This window comes from Drosophila persimilis, unplaced genomic scaffold (genome assembly GCF_003286085.1).
Source record: "Drosophila persimilis strain 14011-0111.01,24,50 unplaced genomic scaffold, DperRS2 tig00001549-arrow-arrow-pilon, whole genome shotgun sequence".
NCBI classification, from domain to species: domain Eukaryota; kingdom Metazoa; phylum Arthropoda; class Insecta; order Diptera; family Drosophilidae; genus Drosophila; species Drosophila persimilis.
In genome coordinates, this window is record NW_020825519.1 from 1 (window position 1) to 19139 (window position 19139).

The 19139-nt window shown below is 52.0% G+C and overlaps 1 protein-coding gene across 1 annotated transcript; it reads left to right on the top strand.

Moving 5' to 3' along the window:
* Positions 1–12857: 12857 nt before the first annotated feature.
* LOC113567043 (neurofilament heavy polypeptide-like) lies at positions 12858–17563 on the top strand. The gene is made up of 2 exons (XM_026994247.1): positions 12858–13456; positions 17506–17563. The coding sequence occupies exons 1-2, from the start codon at positions 12858–12860 to the stop codon at positions 17561–17563; spliced, it is 657 nt and encodes a 218-aa protein (XP_026850048.1).
* The last annotated feature ends 1576 nt before the right edge of the window (positions 17564–19139 follow it).

The following is a 19139-nucleotide window of genomic DNA, read 5'->3' on the forward strand; positions in this document are numbered from 1 at the left end:
GTCGTTGCAGCATCGCATAATATGCAATGGCGTAATGTTCGTGCACAAGCTCCTTCTTGGAGCTTCGAAAATTTTGTTAACTCTGCTCCAGCTCTGGGCACCAACTGTTGACGTCTTCCTTTGAAATTGCTAATTGTGTCACTCTAATGTCTTTGGCCAACCATGTGCGGGAATTAGGTGTTTCATTGGGCCACGCAGCAGACCGTGGAGGACAACAGCCACAAAAGATTTGCCCCCAGGAACACGTTCTGTTTTCACGACATGAAAAATGCTTTCGATCTACGTGATGCTCATCCCTCTTTGCTGTCAGTGGTACATTTATTGGGGAGTAAATGGGTTCTTTTTTATATTTACTTTTGATGTATCTTTTTAGCGTACTTTAGGATATGTAGAGAAGGCTGCCAGGCTCGCTAGGAGCCCGTTTTCCAGCTTCGATCCATGTGTGAAGACGTTTATGGTTACTTACTCCGAGGAGATTTATACTTTGTAGCTAAATTTGCTAATTTCTGGTTGAGATTCAAATAAATTTGTTGTGTTTTACAATTGATGGAACAAGACCTGTGCTAGTTTTATGAGTGAAAACTGCTTCATAGTTTCCTGGTCATGCTTTAAGAGGTCCACACTTTGCTCGCTTACCATCTTGATTGCATTCGTCAGTTGTTTGACCATTTTGCTCGGCCATTTGCTTTTCCTTTAAATTTCCGTTTCCGCTCGAAGCACTTGACTGTCGTCGCCTCGTGTCACCGCCATGGAAATGTCATTTCCCTCACGCCGAGGCGCCTGGTAGAGGACCAGCGTCAAAAAGCAACACAAAACGTTTCCTCGTCATCGTGGACGTCCGTCATTGCCCTTACCGCTTCCACGTCATTTCCATTTCCCATGACGTCTAGCCCGGTCGCCACGTTGATGATGGCTTCATAAAAACTGCTATCGACTGCAATTTTTTTCCTACTGATTTATTAATGTTGACAATCGAGGATGTCGTCTGACAATGGACCTGCTATATTCATTAAACTCATTTTAATGGAGTTCCTTTACTCATTTCGAGAGTCAACTGAAGCGATATTTACGAGTATTTTGTTGATTAATGTTGGTTTTAATGCTGCATGGTTGGTATCCTTCTGGCCTTGCATTTCAATGCGCTAAATAGGTTTCCATTTACTGCTGTTCTTTTCCTTATCCTTTCACCTGTAATTACCTCAATTCCCTTGCTAATTGCACTTTCCGTTTTACTTTGGTGGGAATCCAGATGTAGTGGTGCTTAAATGAGATTTTAATTCACAGAGATATATAAGAGCTTATGAAAGCGATTTTGCGGGTACTTAAACATATTTATTTATTTATATTCTCTTAGAATTTATAGTTTTAGAGGAAACATTTATTGACGCCAATATGCTAATGTATTTTGGAGCTTGTTGACTCCCAAACTCTTTTGGGTCAGATTAACTTGGCCGTTCCATCTAGACCTACCCGTCATTTTAGGCCTATCCGTCTACCCATATGTAGGTCTAGTTATGCTGATCATGAATTATTTTTTTATTTTTCGGCGTCGCCTTGTGTTTGTGTTGTTGCAGGGAGTGCAGTCCGCTCTCGTCTGGTAGCTTTTGTTGTTTTATCACTCTCTCGCTATCACCTCAACTTCAATAACTGTTCTTTCTCTCTCGCTCTTTAAACTTTCTGAGCAATAGCGCTCTCTGTTTAGTAGCTCTTGCTATAACCGCTCTCCACTCTGCTCTCTTTTTTTTTACCAATTCCGCTTTGAGCGTTGTCTGGCACATTGGACTGATACCAATTAGTTTTGCAAATAATTGTAAATTGTAATTGTGTCATTGGACTGATACCAGTTTGTTTTGCAAGTAATTGTAAATAAATAATAATAAAATGGAATACGCTGTGGTCTGTGCCAAAAAAACATGTAAGAAGCAGATCACCCACGATCAGCCGAATGGCCCCTGCTGGCTCTGCGACAGCGTAGTGCACGCAAAATGCGCTGGATTTTCTGGCCTCGTGAGTGATGCTATAGCCACAGGTACTAGACCTGTGGTGACTAAACCACTGGTGGGAGTCCCACCAAAACGACAAGTTTTTGTTTCACGGCTGGCCCCTGACCTCACATCTAATGATGTAATTGCTTTTATTCAAAGCAAAATAAAAGCCGTGGGTTTAAAGGTGGAGAAATTTAACTTCTCTTATGCCAGGGAGATAGCCTCGTTTAAGATAAGCATCTCCCCAACTCAATTTGACACCATTTGCTCCGCCAAATTTTGGCCGGAGCATTTGGTGGTGAAGGAGTTTAAGGCTAAGAAGAAGAATAGGCCCCCCATATCCCTTCCAAATCTTTCCAATCTGCCACCCTCAACCTCAACTTCCTCTTCCTCAACTTCCCGTCTTGCTTCCACCTTTCCAAAAAACTAACTTCTCTTTTAGCAACATATCAGAATGTAAGAGGCTTGCGTAGTAAGCTCAGCATTCTTCTCCGGGATAGTGTTGCATTTTCTTCCCACGTTATTGTGTTTACTGAAACCAGGTTAAAGCCGGACATTCTTAGTTCCGAGGTTTTGGCAGGTCGGTACACAACTTTTAGAAAGGACCGTTCGTCTCGACGTGTAGGAGGGGTTCTAATTGCAGTGGACTCTTACTTCACGTCAGAACACTTCACAGTCCAAGTTCAACAGGAACTGGAATTCCTGTGTGTGTAAAACTGATTCTTCCCGCTTTCGCTATATTCATTACTTGCTCGTATATCCCACCTTCTTCGGATATTTCAATTTATGAGCAGCACTTGTCCGCTTTAACCGCTGTTTCTTCCTCGCTATCTGATAAAGATCGTATGATAGTTCTTGGTGACTTCAACTTGCCAGGAACTGTTTGGTCTTCGGTAAACGAGTCTAGTATCCTCGTGCCCATGTCACGACATGACTTTGTTGACGGCTTGCTTGACCTGTCCCTGTCTCAAGTTAATCATGTGAAAAATTCCTTGGGTCGATTGCTTGATCCGACCATAGTGTTGTTAACCCGAGCCCTTCCGCTCACTATACCTGAAGACGCCTACCACCCTACTTTCGAGGTGTCGCTAGATATAGGACCAACTGTATTGGATCGGTCGAGTAGACTACCTGAACGTGTCCGCTGCTTTCGTAAAGCCGAGTTTGCGAAGCTTAATAACCTAATTAGGGATTTTGATTGGTCCGCTTTGTACTTGTGCACTGATGTCACAAAAGGCACAAACATTTTTTACAATGCTCTTGGCACATTTTTTGATTCTTGTGTCCCGCTTTCTTGTCCGATTAGATCTGGAAAACCCCCTTGGTTTACCAAAGAGTTATCCAGTCTAAAAAACTTAAAATCAAGACTTTATACAAAATTTCAAGAAGTGGGCTCTCCTACTTCTCACTCTCGTTATGTAATCTCTGTATGTAATGCTCAATGCTATAAGAACTACACATCAGTTTAACAGTTTTACTACAGTAAGCGTAGAACGTCCGCACACCCATCCTCGCTATCAGTTTGTAATACGTCGGCAAATAATGATCAGGCAATTGCCGATCTTTTTGCCCAGTTTTTCCAAACCACCTATTCTGAGGAACGCTACTCTGGTCAACCGTACCCATACGGATTACCGAGGTCGAACGGCATTTTCAGTCCCTTGATAAATGAATATTCCCTACTTCATGATCTTCGACTAGTTAAGCCGGTGTTTTCACCGGGTCCAGACGGGGTTCCAGGTTGTGTACTCAGGTACTGTGCCGAGGCTCTGTGTGGACCATTGCTTAAACTATTCACCCTGTCCATTGATTCATCTTGCTTCCCCCCAATCTGGAAGGAATCGTTTATAATTCCTCTCCATAAAAAAGGTAGCAAGTCTGATGCAAAAAATTATAGAGGTATAGCAAAGTTATCCGCTATTCCCAAATTGTTTGAGAAGGCTTTAACTCCGCACTTGCAACATCTCTGCAAGTCACTTATATCTCCAACTCAGCATGGATTTATAAGGCGGCGAGCAACCACCACCAACTTGTTAGAGTTTACCTCTTTCATTATTAAAGGCTTTCAAGGTAACTTACAGACGGATGTTATTTACACCGACTTTAGTAAAGCATTCGACTCTGTAAACCATTCCCTTTTAGCACATAAACTTGACCTTTTAGGGTTTCCGCCCAACCTCCTGAGATGGATTTCTAGCTATCTTTGTTCTAGGTCTCAAAGAGTCCTCTTCAAAAACTCCGGGAGTACCACAGGGCAGCCATCTAGGCCCCTTAATCTTCACACTCTTTATTAATGACTTGCCTTCAGTATTAACATACTCTCGAGTACTTATGTATGCGGATGATGTTAAACTCTGTGTCCAGTACAAGGACATTACATTTCATTCTCGCTTGCAATCCGATCTCAATAGCTTTCAGTCATGGTGTTGTGCAAACTTGTTACACCTTAATGCCTCGAAATGCAAAGTTATGACATTTCATCGTTCTAGCCCTTTGTTGGCTCCCTACACCCTATTTGGTGGTTCTCTTGAGAGAATTACCCTGGTGGATGATCTGGGTGTTATGTTAGACCCCAAGTTAAAGTTTTCCGAACACATTTCTACCATGGTAAATAAGGCCATGGGCGTGCTTGGGTTTATAAAGAGGTGGTCAAAGGCATTTGACGACCCCTATATAACAAAGACTCTCTATACCTTGCTTGTTCGTCCGATCTTAGAATACGGCTCCTGTGTATGGTGCCCTCAGTACAAAGTACACCAGGACCGTATAGAATCAGTACAGAAAAACTTTTTACTCTTTGCTCTGCGGGGCCTTAACTGGGATGCGGGTGTAAGACTCCCATCTTACTCTAGTAGACTACTATTAGTAAACCTCTCATCCTTAGTTAACCGTAGAAATAAGCTTGGTGTGATATTTATGCACAACTTGATCAGGGGTGACATAGACAGCCCTGATCTGTTGAGCCGCATAAACTTCACGATTCCTATTAGACTGACTAGAAATTTTATACCGTTGTTCCTTCCACTTTGTAGATCAAATTATTCCTTGCATGAACCGTTTAGGGTCTTATGCTCGGATTATAATTCCCTCTACCATATTATATCCAACACTAATTCTCTTCCTCTTATTAAATTATTAATCCTTACACACCTTTCTATTAATTATAAACTGTAGTGGTATTTGTATTTTGATTGCATGCTTAGTTTCTTGGTAAGTTAGCGCTAATTTTCCTCGAAAGTTAGTCTAATATCTATCTTTCTTGCATGTTCGCGTTTGGTTCGGCTACGCACCGCGCGTCATGCGGCAGCGCCCCTCGGTCGGTTGGGCGGGAGGAGGGCTGCGTTTTGCCTGGGATCCGCGCGTGCAGTAACTGCATCGCCTCTTGAAAGATGCAGTCATTGCATGTCAACGTCCAAGAATTAATAAATAAATAAATAAAATGTAGGGCCATGGTCTGGCAGACAGTTTCCTATCCTCGCCATTGTGGCAGCCTCTCTCGAGACTCTCCTATTCCGTGTACATCTGGCATATGTTCACTCTGGAAGTAAACAGCAGACTTCTACGGACCAATACATATTTTTATACCCGATACTCAAAATGAGTATTGGGGTATATTAGATTTGTGGTAAAAGTGGATGTGTGTAACGTCCAGAAGGAATCGTTTCCGACCCTATAAAGTATATATATTCTTGATCAGCATCAATAGCCGAGTCGATTGAGCCCTGTCTGTCTGTCCGTCCGTCCGTCTGTCCGTCTGTCCGTCCTCTTCAGCGCCTAATGCTCAAAGACTATAAGAGCTAGAGCAACGATGTTTTGGATCCAGACTTCTGTGATATGTCACTGCTCCAAAAATATTTCGAAACTTTGTGAGGAAAGGTATTCCCACACATAGGGGGCACTATAGGGTTAAGCGCTAACGACCGTTATCCGGGGATATCCGGAGGCGGCGAATTCCCGAGGAGAGCGCCCCCGGGGTCCAAAGATGAGAGGGGAGGACCCCTGGGGAGAGAGCAGGGATGACGGGATCGGGCCGGCAGTGGTCCAGCGCATGTCCAAATATGGTCATGAGATCACGCCACCAGCCAGGTCCCGTTGGAGAGCGAGCTGCGGGATGACGGGATCGGGCCGGCAGTGGTCCAGCGCATGACCAAATATGGTCATGAGATCACGCCACCAGCCAGGTCCCGTTGGAAAGCGACAAGGGAATGAAGGAACGCCGATGGAAAAGTACGGGCACCGCATGGCGGGAAGTGCCGTTAGCGCCAGGCGGCATCGGCGGCGCCGAAGCAGAAGCGAGCCTATAAGAGGAGGGCCGCGACCAGAAAGCAGGACAGTCCACAGACGGAGCCAACACGAGTGAAGTGAATAGTGAGCCACAAAAAGTGAAACCAAGCAAAGGGAAAAGAACAGTAGCCAGCAAACGCGTTGTGTGAAGATTAAGAGGCGTGCAGCCAAGAGCCAGAGACTCAAATCCCGTGAACCAACGGCGCCCCGCGTGAAACACATCCTTTCAGGAGCGAGGCACCCTCGGGCCGAAAAGCCAAGTGAGTCGAGTGAGAGCGAACGCGTCAGGCGCCTGACTGAGAGGTGGATTTGGGCCCCGTGCCAAGAATCGCTAGCCCCAGTCAGTAGAGCCGGCGGTGCCACGCTTGGCGACGCCGTGGGGGGCCCAGGGAGCAACGCGCTCATCGGACCACAGAGGAGAGTCGGAAGGAGAACCAGCGCCGGAATCCGCGTAGCGTAAGATAGACTTAAGATACCAATAAAGCATTTTAACATACCAGTACAAGATCCAACCCGTGCATTCTTACTTGTCGTCGGGGCAACATATAAATATTGTTGCAGCGAGCCTACCGACCGCTGAGCCAGCCCAGCTGCATCAGACGGAGAAGAACGGTTCGTTACAACTGGCGCCCAACGTGGGGCCCTTGCGACAAGTAAAAGACAAAGTGCACTTGGGAAGGGCGGTACTGAGTTTGGTATCGAGAGAACATAAAAATGAGGAGCCGACGATGGGTTCACTCATTGAGGAAAGAGGACTTGGTCCAGTGCGCGCGGGCGTGCGGCCTTCGATTGGAAGGTACGCTGACCGAGATGCGCCGAATCTTCAAGGAGTGGATTGAGAAGCACGGAGAGGAACCGGAGTATGCGGACGCGCTCGAGGCCTGGGAGATGAAGGCGGGAGGAGCCGCGACCGCGACCCAGATGGAGGACGGGGCGGACCCATACGAGCGCCTGACGCTGCCGGCGAGTGCGGAGCAAGTAACGCTGTGGAGACGGCCGTCCGAGACCCAAGAGGAGCTCATCGCGAGCCTGGCGGTCCCGGTGAAAAGCCGGTCGCCTAGCCGACCGCGGGCAGAGAGTGGGGAGAGGCCCACCCGGCCAGCACCGTCGGAGCAAGGGAGTGCGAGAAACCCACAGAGGGAAGAAGAAGGGAGAGCAGGGGAGGATCATCGACGGGGACTCGAAGAACAAACCACGAGACCGTCCAGTTCGAGTTTTGCCCACGTCGCCAAGCAGGTCAGGGAGTGGTCGTTTCGGTTCGACGGAACGGCAAAACCACTCGAGTTCCTGGAACAGATCGAGTGGTCAGCCGACATGTACGGATTGGAGTTGAATTTAATTCCGCGAGCCATGCCTGAGCTGCTAAAGGGTCGGGCGCTCATGTGGTTCGTAGCCAACAACAGGCAGTGGCAGACATGGAACGCATTTGCGCGTAGCTTCCAAGCATACTTCCTGCCGAGGGGGTATTTTGAAAAATTACTCCAGGAGGTGAGGTTGAGGAAGCAAAGATGGGGAGAGCCATTCAAGGACTACATGGTGGAGATGCAGACCCTCATGCGGCCGCTAAAATGCACGCCCGAAGAGCAGTTGGAGCTCATCAGAGACAACAGCATGCCAGATTTGAGGGTGTTCATCCGGCCACATAGGTGCAGAGACCTGGACCACATGATGACGCTGGCCGACGAGTTTGAGGCTCTTGAGAGGGATCGGCTGGAGTTCCAACGAGAATGTCCGGCGACCAAAGCAAAAGCGAATAATCCGTTCGCCCGTCCGACAGTGACGGAGATATGTCGCCGCTGCCAGGGCGAAGCGGCAGCCAGCCCTGATTCGACAGGGGAAAAAAGGCCGGTCCCAACGCGGCGGGACGACCAAACGAACACGAACATAGAGGCGGGGTTCGTGAAAAACCCAGCCCAGGCGTGTCGACGATGCGGGAGTGACCGCCATTGGGCACAAGCATGCAATGGCCGGCCCATAACATTCTGCTGGAGGTGCGGCAAGGTAGGGGCCCCGACATGGCAGTGCTGCCCGAAAGCGGGAAACGCCCCGCGACCCAAGCCGCGGAGGGCCGTGCCAGGGTCGCAAGACGAAGCCCCCCAAAGCTCGTAGGAGAACTCACGGAGGAGGATGTCCAGCTGTCGGCGGTGGTGAGGATCGCCGGCAGCAATTGGAAAGCAACGGTCGATACCGGGGCGACAAGCAGTTTTATCAGCTGCGAGGCGGCGAGTAGACTGGGGGAAGAGAGGCAGCCGAAAGAAACGAGGAAGCTGGTGCGGCTGGCTGACGGACGCAGCCGGGAAATCAACGCCCAGATCGAGGTGGAGTTGGCCTTCGGGGACAAGATCGTTACAATCCCGTTTCTCGTGATGCCCGGAGTAATAGATGAGCTGGTCCTGGGATGGGATTTCCTCACCGCGGTCGGAGCAGAGGTGACCTGTGCGGGACACAGGGTTGTGATCCCTGCGAGAGGCCACCGCCAGGGGCGGTTGGAGGAGAAGTTGTCAGTGGCGGTGGTAGCGAACACGGAAGGGTCTGTCGGGCCCGCATCCGACGGAACGCGAGCGGAGGAGGGTTCGGTGGAAGACTTCCTGGCTAAGGAGTTGGAAGAGTTCCGAGAACTGAAGGGAGTGTCGAACATAGCTACACACACGATCACGATGAGTGATGCCCAGCCGGTCAAGCAGCGGTACTATCCCAAAAATCCCAAGATGCAAGCCGAAATCAACCAACAGGTTGACGAACTGCTGGCAAGAGGGTGCATTGAGCCATCGAAGAGTCCGTACAGTTCACCTATCGTGATGGTCAAAAAGAAGACGGGAAAGTGGAGATTATGCGTGGACTTCAGGCAGATAAACGCGAAGTCCATCAAGGATGCATATCCCATGCCAAGAATAGACTATATTTTGGACCAACTCAGGGAGGCACGGTTCATTAGTAGCTTAGACTTGAAGGACGGATATTGGCAGATACCACTGGAGGTAGGCAGTAGGAAATTCACCGCGTTCACGGTGCCCGGCAAAGGGCTGTTCCAGTGGAAGGTGATGCCATTCGGACTCCACTCAGCCTCGGCTACGTTCCAGAGGGCATTGGATCAGGTGATAGGCCCCGAGATGATGCCACACGCGTTTGCGTACCAAGACGACATCATTGTTATCGGCCGTACCGAGGAGGAGCACAAGCGCAACCTCGAAGAAGTTTTTCGGCGGTTAAAGAACGCAAACTTGCGTCTAAATGTGGACAAGTGTCAATTTTTTAGGAAAGAGCTACGATACTTGGGGCATTTGGTAACGGGAGACGGAATCTGCACCGATCCCGAGAAAGTGGCGGCCATTAAGGAGTTGCAGCCGCCAGCAAGTGTCAAGGAGCTACGACAATACTTGGGCGTGGCCTCCTGGTACAGGCGGTTCGTAAAGGGATTCGCCACGTTGGTGCAGCCCCTCAGCACCTTGCTGAAGAAGAAGGCCAAGTGGGAATGGTCAACGGAGCAGCAACAAGCGTTCGAGGACGTAAAAAGTCGGCTGACAGCAGACCCAGTGTTGGCATGCCCAGATTTCTCAAAGAAATTCGTGCTCCAGACGGACGCCAGCGACTACGGACTGGGTGCGATCCTGACGCAAGAGACGGAGAAGGGCGAAAGGGTCATCTCATACGCCAGTAGGACCCTGAATAGCGCGGAAAAGAACTATTCGGCGACCGAAAAGGAGTGTCTGGCCATTGTATGGGCCATAAGAAAGCTAAAACCCTATCTGGAGGGATACCATTTCAAGGTGGTCACAGACCACATGGCGTTGAAGTGGTTGAACAGCATCGAGAGCCCAACAGGGAGGATCGCCAGGTGGGCGCTGGAGCTACAACAATACGACTTCGAAGTGGCATACAGGAAAGGGCAGCTGAACGTAGTGGCGGACGCACTGTCCCGACAGCCATTGGCGGAGCGATGCCTGAGAACCACCGAGGAGGATGCAGAAAAGGGACACGAACCGGAGGCGGAGTGCGGATGGATTAAAAAGGTTAAAGAGAGGATGAGGACAGAACCAAGGAAATATCCGGATTACGTCGAGGAAGCAGGCCGGGTATACCGGCACATCCCCCACCGAGCGGGAGAAGAGGAAATAGCATCATGGAAGTTATGCGTCCCAAAGGGTCTAAGAGAGAGAGTCATAAGAGAGAATCACGACTCGCCGGAGGCGGGGCACTCGGGCGGTAGAAGGACGATGGCCAGGGTATCAGCCCGGTACTACTGGCCGGGGATGCATCGAGATGTGAGGACATACGTGAGGAGGTGTGAAATCTGCCTACGCTACAAACCAAGTCAACTGCAGGCGGCCGGGAAAATGCTGACACGAGTGCCAGAGGAGCCGTGGGCAACGGTGTGCGCCGACTTTGTGGGCCCGCTGCCCAGGTCAAAGCATGGGAATGCCATGTTGTTGGTGATGGTGGATCGGTTCTCGAAATGGACCGAGTTGGTCCCCATGAGAAAGGCCACGGCGGAAGCACTAACGAAAGCGTTCCGAGAGCGCATCGTGTCCCGGTTTGGCGTGCCGAAGGTGGTGATCACCGATAATGGCGTCCAGTTCACCAGTAGAGTGTTTAAGAGGTTTTTGGAGCAGATGGGCGTACGGCATCAGTTCACGGCCCCGTACACACCGCAGGAGAACCCGACGGAGCGAACTAACCGGACGGTGAAAACTATGATAGCTCAGTTCACCGAAGGGAACCAGAGGAACTGGGATGAGAAATGGCCAGAGATAATGCTAGCCGTAAATTCAGGGGTGTCCGAATCCACCGGGTACGCGCCGGCGTTTGTGGTACAAGGGAGAGAGCCGAGGCTACCGAAGGCTCTGTACGATGACGAAGCGCTGGGCACAGGACAGGGCACGCTCAATCCGGACGAGAACGCTGCCAAGTTGAGAGAGGTATTTCAACTGGTGAGGCGGAATCTCGAAAGAGCGGCGCAGGACCAGGCGAGGTATTATAACCTGAGGAGGAGAGCGTGGAAACCCACGATTGGAGACAAGGTATGGGCCAAGCAACACCATCTATCCAACGCGGCCGAAGGGTTTGCGGCAAAACTGGCCCCGAAATACGACGGTCCCTACACCATAGTGGATTTCGTGTCCCCGGTCATTTGTAAATTGAAGAAGGACGGCGAGAAACGGACGCGGACCGCCCATATAGGGGATCTGAAGCCACAACCCGGGGAAGGAACCCCTGAAACAAGCCCTGGAACCGGAGCATAGACGACGCACAAGGAGGGGCAACTAGCAAGGCATACGGAAAGGGAGGGACGAGCACGAAAGACAGAAACTAGCGGCAGGGGCGGAGAGGAGGGTCCCCACTGGATGCCACGCAGGACAAGGTCGTACAGGATACTCTTACAACTAAGGCTCGGTAAAACTAAGAACCCCGCGTGTCACGCAGGACAGGAATCGCTCACAAGGGAGGAGCGGGCGGCCCAACTAGATGCCACGCAGGACAAGGCCATACAGAATACTCTTACAACTAAGGTTCAGTAAAACTAAGCTGAAGGCAGCGGCCGGCCGACCAAAGAAGCTGGACCTATAAAAAAAAAAGAGGAGGATTAGCTCGTCAGCCAGTAGGAGCGGAGCAAAGGCAAAAAGGATAGAAGATATCCGGGTTACCACTAGCCCAGGGGGGGGGGCGCGTTGCGGGGTATGCCGACGGACGAGGGGGCACCCGAGAAGGGGTTCCGTGATGAGCAGAAGTCCGGGTCCTGGTCCAGGACATCGAAGCCAGCTGCTAACGTCGGGGATGGCGGGACAAAAGCGGATGCCGCCCGTGCGCGTTCTACCGGCTGGGGAATCGGATGATCCCTGGGTCCGAGGCGCTGCACGGGGGGACATCCGCGTCTAAGCCGATCCAGAGACGGGCGGAGCTGGCCACGGGGGGCGGGCCGATGTGGGCAGCACGGGCGACAGGTTGGAGGACCTGTTGATCCTGGGCTGGAAGATCGGTCAGCACCCTGGATCGGAACCAAGGACGGGCTGAAAGAAAAGGCAAGGTGAGATGAGGAACCCAAGAACTCGGGAAGCTTACCAGATCCAAGGCAAAGCCAAACAACGCGTCGCCAGACCTGGAAGTAAAAAAGGGCCAAATAAGAAGAAAATATATATAAAAAAAAAGGAAAAAAAAAAGGGAGGAAGAAGTGGGAACCGAAGGAAGGCTTACAAAACCAGGGGGCACCCTAGGGTTAACGCGGCGAGAGGCGCGGATAACTTTCAAAACGGGAGCGAGCGAGAGAGCCAGCTGGAAAGCAAGAGAGTGCCGTCCCACGGACCCATGTAAGGCACCGTTACAGGGAACGGTGAGCACCGGCACGAGCCCTTATAAAGGAGGGGGCAGCGCGCGATCAGGTCTTTTCAAAGTGGACCACGTGCGAGGAGAAAAAAAAGGAAAGAGTATAAAATGCAGCATCATTTGATAAGATACCTGACGGAGCAGCGAAAATGGATTCGCCGCGGGTATCCAGCCATAGGAGACGTGCAAAGGGCGAGCAGGAGTAGGTCCCCGGAGCTCCAGCTATTGGCCTCACCGCTGGTGTCGCCCGCGGGATCCACGGGACCGACGATGTCCCCGGTGGTATCGACGGGGTACACCGATGAGGGAAGCGATCTGGAGTTGGTGAGCTGGGAGCCGGCACCTCGGAGGAAACGCGCACACGAGGCGAAGCGCGAGGAGCCCCCGACCAACCGACGAGAGGAGCCCCGGAACAGCAGACGCAAGGAGCCCAGCGCCAGCAAGCGCGAGGAGCCCCGCGCCGAGGAGCGCGAAGAGCACCGGGCCAGTAGGCGCAAGGGGCCTCGCGTCAGCAAGCGCGAGGAGCCCCACACCGTCAACCGCGAGGAGTCCCGGACCAGCAAGCGCGAGGAGCGGCCTGAGAGAGGACAGAGGGGGCGCACAACGCGGAAGGAGGAGCCCAGGGAGAGGGTCTCGAAGCGGGCGTCCACCCAGTCGACGCGTACGCCCAGGGAAGAGGCGTCGTCGGCGCGCACAAGGGGGAGGTCGGCGGCGCGGCAACGGGGTCGGCAACCGACAGACCCACAGGTCGAGGAGCGGCAGCCAACGCCGATCGAAACCGCGGTCAAGGAGCCACAGGCAACGCCGGCTGACGCCCCGGAAGACGACGCGGCCGCTGAGGCACGACGCCTCGCGGAATGGCACCGGCGGTTCGCACTGGCCGCGGCAGCGGAGGAGCAGAGGCAACGGCGGGTGTGGGAGGACGCCCTGGCGCTGGCGAAGAGGCTCAAGGCCGCGCAGGAGGCCGAGAAGGAGGCGCGAGAAGCGGAGGCGGAGCGCCACAAACGAGACGTCGCGCACCAATGGAGGTGCATTAGCAAGTTGCACGCAGCGGAGCAAAAGGAGAGGGCGCGTCTGCGGACGGAAGCGGAGAAGGCGAGGGCGACGCGGGCGGAGGGCGCGGCAGGCGGGCTGGCGGTGATCTCCAGCGAAGAGGAGGAGGCGGAGTGCCCACCAGCGCCGAAGGCGGCCCGAGTCCAGTCGCCCGAAGAGGAGTGGCAGGAGAGGCTACGACGAGCCGAGGTGGAGGAGGAAGAGCTTTGGCAGCCACCCCCTGAAGACGTCGAGTCCGAGGAGGAGCCACGGCCGCAGGCCCCACCGCCGCCGGGAGCAGAGGAAGAGCCGCTCCAGAGTCAGCCGCCGGACGACAACACGCGCGGCGAAGGGGATCAGCAGCCGCGGCAGCAGCAGCAGTATCAGCAGCATCAGCAGCACTGGCACGGGCCACAGGGAGCCGCCATTGGGCCATTCGTCTCGCAAGAGGTGCGCTCCGCGGTAAGAGACGGCATGTTGTGGCACGTGCAAACGCTGCACATATCGTGGGCCTCGGGGCCCGCGCCTCAGCAGCCCGAGCAGGAGCCGGGGGAGGCACGACTGTGGGAAGAGGCACCACGCGCCAGCGACGAGCGGGACCCGAGGCGGCGGGCACGGCCACAGGGGTCGACAGGCCCATCGGCAGCACCCACGGCCAAAGAAGGCGAGACGGAGAGCACAGCAAACGCGACACCATCACTATCGGCGGAGGGCCCAGCGGCGGTACCCGTAGTCGAGGCGGCGACCGACGGCGAAGCGGGCGACGGCGAAGCGGGCGACGGCGCGGGAGCGGCGGCGGAGAAGGATGAGGCGGCGGAGCGCCACTCACCTGAGCCATGGGAGAAAGGACCATGGCAGTGGCCGGAACCCAGCCATGGCGAGCGGCCGAAGCTGGGGCGACAGGCGTCGTGCCCAGGGGAGCGGACGGAGGCGCGTCGGCCTGAGCTCCAACGCCAGGCATCGTGGCCACAGACGAGATCGGCGGACAACGCACGGTGGCGGCCCGTCAGCCGCGAGGAGTGGCCGGCCGTCGTCACGCGCTCCCTCGCGCGGATAAAGCCTAACTCAAGGAGGGTGAAGCGCCTGGTCACCGACGGTAGCGTTCGGTATCGGCTGTTGGTGTCCACCGAGCGGCAGGAGGTATTCCGCGCGGAGTACTGAGGAGGTGAGAAGAGAAAAAAAAAAAGGAAGAAGAAAAATAATAAAATATTATGAAAAAAAAAGAAAGGCACGGTCTTACCTGGCGGCCGAGGAACGGCGGGGCATCGGGGAAGCGTGAATGAAGACACAGAGAGGGAGGCGAAGCGGGAGAAAACTTACCCGAAGCATCCAGTGGGCAGGCGGCAGGCGGGCGCGCCAGCGGAGGGCGGTAGGGAAGACCGAACGCGCACAAAGAAAAAAAAAAGAGAACACAAAACGTCCGGCATCGCGAGGAAATAGTACGTTTTCAGTCCATTGAGGGATTCGCGATCCGGAAGTAGAGTACGCACGCTGCGACATATCGAGTAGATCGCAAAGACGACCCTACGCTTTATCGAGTGGAGCATAAGGGCAACTCTGGGTCATATCGAGTAGGTCAGAATAGCGACCATTACCCATGACGGGCAGGGGCGACAGAGGCTCCTCCGCGAACCACCGATAGGGGGAAATCGAAGCGATCGCACGCATTAAAGAGATATGGCAACACCGCCAGGCGCAAGACCGAAAGAGGGCGCCAGGGACCCCTGTCGAGAACAAAGCACGCGCGCGCCGGTCGCGCGGGCATTTTTGAAACATCCCAAACCCGGGTCGCGGAAAACCGGAGTTTTTCCGTCAATAAAAGAAAGGGGGAAGTGTGAGGAAAGGTATTCCCACACATAGGGGGCACTATAGGGTTAAGCGCTAACGACCGTTATCCGGGGATATCCGGAGGCGGCGAATTCCCGAGGAGAGCGCCCCCGGGGTCCAAAGATGAGAGGGGAGGACCCCTGGGGAGAGAGCAGGGATGACGGGATCGGGCCGGCAGTGGTCCAGCGCATGTCCAAATATGGTCATGAGATCACGCCACCAGCCAGGTCCCGTTGGAGAGCGAGCTGCGGGATGACGGGATCGGGCCGGCAGTGGTCCAGCGCATGACCAAATATGGTCATGAGATCACGCCACCAGCCAGGTCCCGTTGGAAAGCGACAAGGGAATGAAGGAACGCCGATGGAAAAGTACGGGCACCGCATGGCGGGAAGTGCCGTTAGCGCCAGGCGGCATCGGCGGCGCCGACGCAGAAGCGAGCCTATAAGAGGAGGGCCGCGACCAGAAAGCAGGACAGTCCACAGACGGAGCCAACACGAGTGAAGTGAATAGTGAGCCACAAAAAGTGAAACCAAGCAAAGGGAAAAGAACAGTAGCCAGCAAACGCGTTGTGTGAAGATTAAGAGGCGTGCAGCCAAGAGCCAGAGACTCAAATCCCTTGAACCAACGGCGCCCCGCGTGAAACACATCCTTTCAGGAGTGAGGCACCCTCGGGCCGAAAAGCCAAGTGAGTCGAGTGAGAGCGAACGCGTCAGGCGCCTGACTGAGAGGTGGATTTGGGCCCCGTGCCAAGAATCGCTAGCCCCAGTCAGTAGAGCCGGCGGTGCCACGCTTGGCGACGCCGTGGGGGGCCCAGGGAGCAACGCGCTCATCGGACCACAGAGGATAGTCGGAAGGAGAACCAGCGCCGGAATCCGCGTAGCGTAAGATAGACTTAAGATACCAATAAAGCATTTTTAACATACCAGTACAAGATCCAACCCGTGCATTCTTACTTGTCGTCGGGGCAACATATAAATATTGTTGCAGCGAGCCTACCGACCGCTGAGCCAGCCCAGCTGCATCAGACGGAGAAGAACGGTTCGTTACAACTTTGCCCCGCCCACTTCGGCCCCCACAAAGGGCGAAATTCTGTGGCATCCACAATTTTAAAGATACGAGAAAACCAAAAACGCAGATTCGTAGAGAATGTCCATATCTTTTAGAATGCAGAATCTGAATTGGATCGTATTATTATTATAGCCAGCATCAAGAAAACAATTTCACTCTTTCTCGCTCTGTCTCACTCTAACACACAGGTTTCATGGTCGGTTTTGCCGATTGCAAAATATGAGTTCAAGGATCTCAGAACCTATAAGAGCCAGAGCAACCAAATTTGGTATCCACACTCCTGTGATATCGGACCTTGACCGTTTCGTGTCCAAATTTCGCCACACCCCCTTCCGCCCCCGCAAAGGACGAAAATCTGGGGCAACCACAAATCTCAGAGACTATTAAGGCTAGAGTAACCAAATTTGGTATCCGCACGTATATCTCAGAATTTCGCCCCACCCCCTTCCGCCCACACATAGGACGATAATCTGTTTCATCCACAATACGGCATATTCGAGAAAACTAAAAACGCAGAATCATAGATAACGACCATATCTATGAGATTGCTGAATCTGGATCAGATCAGATCATTTTTATAGCCAAAAGGAACAAATCAATTTTCAGTGCCTACGCAGCGCCCGACGTCACGCTCAGACTGATTTTCTGTCTCTCTCGCACGCACTCTTTGTCGTGTCGTTTAATATTAGCGGCGTCTGCCGGAGGAGAGCCATACTGACTAAGTATCGGGTATAACTGTAGAGTTGCGGTGTCCGCAGCAACTCACAGCGTTCCCCCTCGTTTATTAGTTGATTTTGTGAGTAAAGCGCTTGTCAAATAGTTATTTGTAAGAGCTAATATCTCAAGTGGCTTCAAAGTCTTAACTTAATAGCAAACTTAAACATGTCTGGTCGGCGAAAAGTCGTTGAATACAAGAAAACCATACTGGATCTAAATATGGGAAAGACAAAACACGACTATTAGCATCTTACATTTAACTATTCTGAAACAGTCGTTGTGGCTTCTTCCTTAGGCTCTTCAGGTTCATCCAGATTCCTTCCGTCATTTAACTGATCCTGCTGGACATCTACTGACGACTGCTTTTGTTCGCTTGGAGCTCGTGGCTGCTGGGTTCGTAGAAGACTTTCTAGTCCGCCAAAAGGAGCCTCAATGATAACATAAAGTACATACGACATCCAAATAGTGATCCCAATGACAGACCAGAAATTAAGCATCTGCAAAGCATAAAATATTATACATTTGTTATAATCCACTAGTTTCTATCAACTATCCAAAACAACACTTACAACGTTGTAGTTCGAACGAGGGGGACCGTTGTGAGTTGCTGCGGACACCGCAACTCTACGGTTATACCCGATACTAAGTCAGTATGGCTCTCCTCCGGCAGCGCCGCTAATATTAAACGACACGACAAAGAGTGCGTGCGAGAGAGACAGAAAATCAGTCTGTGCGTGACGTCGGGCGCTGCGTAGCCACTGCAAATTGATTTGTTCCTTTTGGCTATAAAAATGATCTGATCTGATCCAGATTCAGCAATCTCATAGATATGGTCGTTATCTATGATTCTGCGTTTTTAGTTTTCTCGAATATGCCGTATTGTGGATGAAACAGATTATCGTCCTATGTGTGGGCGGAAGGGGGTGGGGCGAAATTCTGAGATATACGTGCGGATACCAAATTTGGTTACTCTAGCCTTAATAGTCTCTGAGATTTGTGGTTGCCCCAGATTTTCGTCCTTTGCGGGGGCGGAAGGGGCTGTGGCGAAATTTTGACAGGAAACGGTCAAGGTCCGATATCACAGGAGTGTAGATACCAAATTTGGTTTCTCTAGCTCTTATGGGTTCTGAGATCCTTGAACTCATATTTTGCAATTGGCAAAACCGACTATGAAACCTGTGTGTTAGAGTGAGACAGAGCGAGAAAGAGTGAAATTGTTTTCGTGATTCAGGCTATAATAATTATACGATCTGGTTCAGATTTTGCACTCTGTAAGATATAGTCATCTTCTACGGTTCTGAGTTTTTAGTTTTCTCGTATCTTTAAAATTGTGGATGCCACAGATTATCGCCCTTTGTGGGGGCGGAAGTGGGCGGGGCACAGTTTTGAAATATTCTTGTAGCAGTGACATATCACAGAAGTCTGGATCCAAAACATCGTTCCTCTAGCTCTTATAGTCTTTCAGCACTAGGCGCTGAAGGGGACGGACAGACGGACAGACGGACGGACGGACAGACGGACAGACAGACATGGCTCAATCGACTCGGCTATTGATGCTGATCAAGAATATATATACTTTATGGGGTCGGAAATGATTCCTTCTGGACGTTACACACATCCACTTTTACCACAAATCTAATATACCCCAATACTCATTTTGAGTATCGGGTATAAAAATTGTACTCTTCCAAGTAATCTCTTCCATTGTCTATACTTATTGTATTCTTCGTTCTTGTACTATAATTATCATGTCAGAAAACGATCGGCAAATAAAACCGAAAAGAAATTGGTTGATTATTTATGTACATAGAACATATTTTATACGTAATTATATGTAAGCGCCAGAGTTTGTATAGCAGTCGATGACTGCCGTAGGGATTTTCTCCCTATTTTGTTTTTTTTTGCATC

Bases quoted from the DNA above. Each gene is read 5' to 3' on its own strand.
- LOC113567043 (XM_026994247.1), top strand. From the start codon at position 12,858: ATGTCCCCGGTGGTATCGACGGGGTACACCGATGAGGGAAGCGATCTG. The intron at 13,457-17,505 runs GTTCGCACTGGC...ATTCTGAAACAG, and splicing joins CTCGCGGAATGGCACCGGCG to TCGTTGTGGCTTCTTCCTTA.